Here is a 6519-nt window from a genome sequence, read left to right on the forward strand (position 1 = left end):
GCTGTCTACATTCTACAGCCTTGACTGTGAACAGGGTTCTTTATTGAGCTACACATTAATTTGACACTGTTACAACTTAGAAGTCTTGTTAAATTTGGCAAAATCTATCATGCCGAATATACATGATATCAGCATAACTTTCGCCAATCAAAACCCTATGATTTTTTTGTTAAAAACCCACCTGATTAATAGAAATGGCAATTTGATCTGTTTCCCGTAGGGTTTTGTCCCACCCCACCTTAATTGAGGCGGTTTTTTTGATAGGGCAGGTTTTGGAAAAACCCAAAACATTAAAAACTAATAATTAGATGGGGATGGTATTTATCCAATTAACGTGGGGTAGGACAAATTTAAGGATTTCTGTTCGCTATTGGGATTAAGGGTATTAACGGACCGCTTTTGGACTGGATCCCCGTCCAAACCAAAATCGATTTAGATGGATTGGATGGACCAAAATATTTATTGGATTGGATTGGACCTGGTCCATCTATAATGAATTTATATTAGATTGGGTTGGATTGAGCCAACATCTAATCCATTGATGGAAGATAAGAATATAGGTGTCAATGGATTAGGTTTGGTTTAAAGCCAATCTAAATTAAAACAAATTTGAACAGATTGGACGGTCCAGACATTGAATTGGACCCATCCAAAATAATCAAACTATTCATTGGATTGGATTGGACCTAGTCCATTTGTAATAGATTGACACTGGACTGGATCGGATTGAACCAAATCCAATCTAATTGACACCCATAATTGGGACAGAGATGGGGTTGGGATTTTTAACCACATTCACATACAACAAAGTATTTGCATGCAAAACCTGGCCCCACCCCACTCCATTGCCATTTCTACTAATTGGTTATAAGTTTTTTTAGTATCACATCTTTATGACATCATAGTTGAACCCTTTAAATTAACTAAATCGAATCAACCAAATCAATTATATTGATTCCGCTTATGTGATATTGTGATATGTGTTTCAATTAATAATTGGGTTAGGAAATGTTGTCCTTTCAAATCAAATATATAGTTAACATTAGCATACAAATGTTCCTAATTTTATTGTATTTTTATATTTGAAAGGATAGCCATCTTATTTTGAAGCAGATCCTAAGGATGCAAAGAGATCGGATTGGATTTGAATAAGGGTATATCCAAATCCAATTCAATAACACATATCCTAGACCCGATTAGATCTCACAAAATAGTGATTCGGATTTAAATCATTAAAGATATTAGATATCCGATAGATCCAATTCAAATTTTAAAAATTTTAATAAATCATTAAAAGAAAAAAATAATAATTTATATAAAGGAAAACAAAAATATATATTTTCATCATATATACTAAAATATACGTATCCTTTTATAAAAAAGTTATAAAAAAAATACAATATATATTATATAAATAATATATTAATAAAATTTAATCTAATTTTCAAATTCAATCGTACCCTATTATCCAATTCAATTCAGTCAAACAATCTAACAAGAGGTTATCGCCAAAAAGATCGGATTTCAAATCAGATGATCCAGTCCATTTGCACCCTTGGCGGATCGCCGGATCCGATCCATCGACACTCGAGAGGAGAACCGTGTTTACGGTCCATGATGTCAATGCTAGACAGCAAATTTTGGTCCACTACATACGCACAAACGGACACACCTACTTCAGCTTGTTTTCCGTTCAATCATTGCTACTTAAATTACAGACAAACAGTAGCATCAAAAGTATCCTCCTCTTCGGATCCGCTTCCCTTGTTTACTTTATTTAATTCTTTTGTTCACTAATTACTCCTTACACGTAATTCCCGTGTTTTTAGTCTTTAAGAGATATGGATGGATTAACCTGGCCCATCCAACCCACGAGATCGGCCCAGTCCAACAATATTTTATAAAATTATCAAAGAGTGTGGATAAGGAGTGTGGTCGTGATGCCTCGGGATGGGTAAGCACTACCCCTTGTCCTTGATCGAGATTTATGACAAAAAAAAGCCAGACAGGACGAACAGCTACGGATCCTTTGGTTTAACACCGCCGGATCGGATCTGTCATCCATGAAATGAGAATCTACATTGCACCATCTGCCAGTAAGGACTACTTACTTGCCACGTCTGCTGATAGTGACTTGACATGCATCCACCACCGTCCATGATAACTCCATATCATCCACCTTCATACTATTTCTACTGCTACCTTCAGACGAGTTCTTACTTCTTAGACAGTCTCACATGCGAATCGGTCTCGTAATCATTCCCGTCTTAATATTGCCATTTTTTAACTCCCTGTTTGGTTCTTTGATTTGATTAATTTTTTTATCCACAACAATTTCAACACGTGATGGCAATCGCTGCCGTTGGTGTCAGAGCGCTACGTAATCAGAGCCCTTATCATCCCGGTCGTTCCGGTAGCCGGTCAAATTATCATTTACTTCTCGGTTCACCCGGCGGGACTTTCTACGTTACGACTTACCGTTAAGTCCGTGACTTACCGCCACCACGAGTCCCCCCCCACCCCACACTCCATGCTTCACCTCTTCACGAGTGAAAAGGAAGAGAACAGAGTTGCGTAATACGTTACTCACCAGAAGATAAACGCTATGATCTACATCGTTGGATCATTTTGTGGTTCATCGTGTGTGTATATGAATCACAAGATCATCCAGCCGCACCAGAGACCAGAAGATCAATAAAATGGAGCAGAGGATGATCGCAATGAAATCAGAGGACTGAAACACAATTACACAATTTCAATCCTGCCCACCCGAAACACACGATAGCATTCAGGGAAAGCAGATGGTGGAGATGGACATGTTGTGAACTTGTGATCGACGGTGGTGATGGTGAATTCAACACAAGAAGTACGGCAAAAAAAGACCCTCAACACAACTACATACAACAATGGGAAGCCGGCCGGCCGGCAGTCCGTCAACCGGACGCACTTCCTTCCGGTGCTTTTCCTTTGCTCGCTTTTCAGTAGTCTGCTGCGGTGGGCAACTGCTCGTGAGAGTGGTTGATGAAGAAGAACTCGTAGACGAGACCAGCAAGCCCACCTCCGATCAGAGGGCCGGCCCAGTAGACCCAGTGGTTTTCCCAGGTCCAGCTCACCAAAGCCGGTCCGAATGATACAGCCGGGTTCATTGAAGCTCCGTCAAAGGCTCCACCGGCCAAGATGTTGGCGCCCACGATGAAACCGATGGCAATCGGTGCAATCGTTCCCAAGCTGCCCTTCTTTGGATCAACTGCGGTCGCGTACACAGTGTAAACAAGACCGAAGGTCATCACGATCTCCAGCACGAACGCGTTCCACACGCTCACCCCAGAAGACAAAGAGAAGGCGGAGGTAGTCTACAGCATCAGAACATCACCCAGTCAGAAAACAAGGCCCAAGCCCACTTTAACGGTCAAAGCAACGGAAATAACTAAAACTTTACCATCCCCCCCACGTGGTTGGTGCTAGGTGGTGCTACTTACCAAGCCACCAGTGGCGAACTTAAGAAGCAGGCAAGCGACGGTGGAGCCGAGGAGCTGAGCGATCCAGTAGAGGATACCGCGGAGGAGAGTAATGTTGCCGCCAACGAAGGCACCGAAGGTGACAGCAGGGTTGACGTGGCCTCCGGAGATATTGGCGCCGACGGAGACGGCGACGAAAAGACCGAAAGCGTGGGCCAACGCTGCGGCGACGAGGCCGGCAGGGGTGCTGGAGCCATTGCTGGTTAGCTTATTGAAGGCCATGCCGGAACCCTCTCCGGCGAAGACGAAGATGAGTGTAGAGATGAACTCAGCCAACGCGGCTCTCAAGGCGTCGGGGTGAGTGGCCTCCTCGGGCCTACCAACAGCGATCCGGTTGATCGGCATCTTGTCACAATGGAAAGATCACACGTCTCAAGTCTCTCAACTAGCCAAAGAGCTCTCTCTCTCTCTCTCTCTCTCTCTCTCTCTCTCTGAGAGTTTCCTCCTGTTCTCCACTCTGGGTCTCACAAGAACTGATCTCCTCATCCAATCTGGTGTCTCCAACTCTCCATTTATATTGGGAGAACGAGGTCCACCGCAACCGTCTGTAGCCGGTTCCCCGGTCATCAACACTAAACCCTTTTTTTTTTCGTAATAATTTTCGGCTTTGGAAGCGGGAATAGCCGTTTGTCCTTGTAAATACAGCTAAGCGTTCACCTCCAAAACGGTGAGAGGAAGACACGTGTGTGTCTTGGATAATAGCCACGTAATGTCGGCTCTCCAGCGATGTGACAGCCGAGAGTGGACGTTGTCTACTTTGCTACAATGCTAGACACTCTGGAAGGATCGGACGATTATTTTAAAAGAAAAAATTGAATTAACAAAGGAGAAGCAGAATTTAATGGATTAAATTTTTAATTCCGTCGTGATGGTTTGTCCATATTTTCTCGATTGGGGAATCAGGAATCTTTTAATGAATTAAATAAACAAATTAATGTTATTATCAAATAATAAGCAAGAAAAATTGAGTAAATTAAGCAATAAAGAGAAGGAGAGTGAAAGAGTGAACCACTCAAATTTGATTAGTTTTGCCTCTGTTTGGATTAGTTTGTTAATCTCTAGAGATTCTTTATGTCTGTTTTCTATTCGAAGAAATAAAGCATATTGATTATTGAGTTGGGTTCATAATTGTTACTTTCTTTGTACACGTCACATTTTTGGGTTCATTCACCCACTGTTTTTTGTATCAGGTGTTAGATTTTGTCCTCTCAATTGCAGACTCATTAATCCTTTGCTTATTTGATCATGTGGCTTTGCTGGAAACTATGCAAAACTGAGCTAGAAATGGACCCAAATCAGAATTTAAACAAGCAAAGAGGCCCCTTGTTTTAATGTTTTTCTTCCAAGTTTGTTTCAACAGTTTTTGGGCCTAATTGCACCTAATCCTGCTGCCTTGATTGCATCTGTTCTCCTCGGTGATTTTCCTACTGCTGTATTTGGTTGCAATGCAATGCAAATAAATTTGCACTGATGTAAAATTATAGAAGTGCAAATGATTTGAATGTAAAATTTGACTTATTTTTTAACTTATTTTGTTTGATTGCAATACAAATGAAGTAAATTAAGACATGAAGCAGAATAAAGTAAAATCCAAAACAGAATTAAATGAGAATTTACTTGTTTCTTTTATTTGCACTCTCATACATTTGTATTAATACAAATAAAATTACACTGCAACCAAACGCAGCCTAAGCAAACAGTATAGAAATAAGTAGTGACTACTGGATCAGAAACCCAAATTTTGAAATTTTGGTGAATGCCTTGCCTTGAAAAGACATAACATCCCGGGTTAAGTGCATGGTTTTAAATGTAACCCAAATTTTTTATTGAAACATTTTACTTATTTTGCTTTTAAAAACACGATTTAAATTTGAATTTGACAAGCAATAGCTATGCTTATTTGAATAATATATATTTCATTTTCTTGTGATATATCATTACATATTTCAAGAAAAATATGATATGTCAAATAAAGAATTAATAATAAATAAAATTATATTTTTTTTGTTTCATTTATTATGCATTTTTATTATAGAAATATATACAATATGGGATAACAAACAAATAAAAAAAAAAGAAAAATTATTGCATTTAAATTTTGTCCAAACAAAAACCCAAAACTTATATTTTGATATTTGATGGAATTTTAATGGCATTTACAATCGGATCATCTCAAAACCAGGCAACACCACCCTATTGATCTAGGGCCCAATATTACTTGTTGTTTGCCATATGCTCAGACAATAAGTACTACTGTCTGAGACAGTTCTTCAGTCTTCTTCATGAGTACACTGGTTCACAAGATGCTATGAGCTACAGTGGAGTTACTTGGCACAATCTAAATGAATGCAGGTGAACAGACATTGTTGATCATTCATTAGTGCAGGTTAAGTGCTACTAATAATCTTTGACAAGACTAATTTAATAACTAGTGGGTCCCAATTCTCTAGCTTTGAGTTGAGACATGTGGAGACTTGTGGGCGATAGATAATTCCCTCTACAATTGCATTCAACTTAGCCGAATATAATCATTCAACTGACCAACAACTGTTCATTATCTATGATTTGTTCAATAATTCCAAGTTGATGAGCTCACAACTTCCAACATGAGAACATAGTTTATGGATTTTCCCAAGAATTTCTCTTCAGTAGAATATATTTTAGTGAAGCAGTAGAATTCTATGTGAAATTTAAAGTTTAATAAATGAAAAAAAAAATCAATTAAGAAGAGAAAAATGGTAGAAAGGATGAGATAATATTCAGTCTTCTTTATTTTTACCCTTTTTTTCTGTGTACTTTTTTATGATGAACCATTTGTTCTATTTTGCCTTGTAAAAGCTAGACTGAGTTCTGGGTTCCTTTACCATCATCCATTTTCCATCTATTTTACTTGCAACAAAACCCAACAGGCAAACACAGCTTTGATCTCTTTGCTCACCTATTGCATTGCTTTATGGGTAAAAAACATATAACCTGGAAAAAGATTGAAAGAAGTACATGA

The 6519-nt window shown here is 38.9% G+C and overlaps 1 protein-coding gene across 1 annotated transcript; it reads right to left on the reverse strand.

Moving 5' to 3' along the window:
* Positions 1-2712: 2712 nt before the first annotated feature.
* LOC104604560 (aquaporin TIP1-1) lies at positions 2713-3916 on the reverse strand. The gene is made up of 2 exons (XM_010268960.3): positions 3480-3916; positions 2713-3353 (listed from the first exon to the last, which is right to left on the reverse strand). The coding sequence occupies exons 1-2, from the start codon at positions 3861-3863 to the stop codon at positions 2979-2981; spliced, it is 759 nt and encodes a 252-aa protein (XP_010267262.1). The 5' UTR covers positions 3864-3916; the 3' UTR covers positions 2713-2978.
* Positions 3917-6519: the final 2603 nt, after the last annotated feature.

This window comes from Nelumbo nucifera, chromosome 6, assembly GCF_055504915.1.
Source record: "Nelumbo nucifera cultivar China Antique chromosome 6, China Antique-T2T, whole genome shotgun sequence".
NCBI classification, from domain to species: Eukaryota; Viridiplantae; Streptophyta; class Magnoliopsida; order Proteales; family Nelumbonaceae; genus Nelumbo; species Nelumbo nucifera.

What these genes read in the sequence shown, in the direction of transcription:
- LOC104604560 (XM_010268960.3), bottom strand. Translation starts at nt 3,863, where the DNA reads ATGCCGATCAACCGGATCGCTGTTGGTAGGCCCGAGGAGGCCACTCAC. An exon ending in AGTTCGCCACTGGTGGCTTG is followed by an intron (nt 3,354 to 3,479) that starts GTAAGTAGCACC and finishes CTGATGCTGTAG; the next exon opens with ACTACCTCCGCCTTCTCTTT.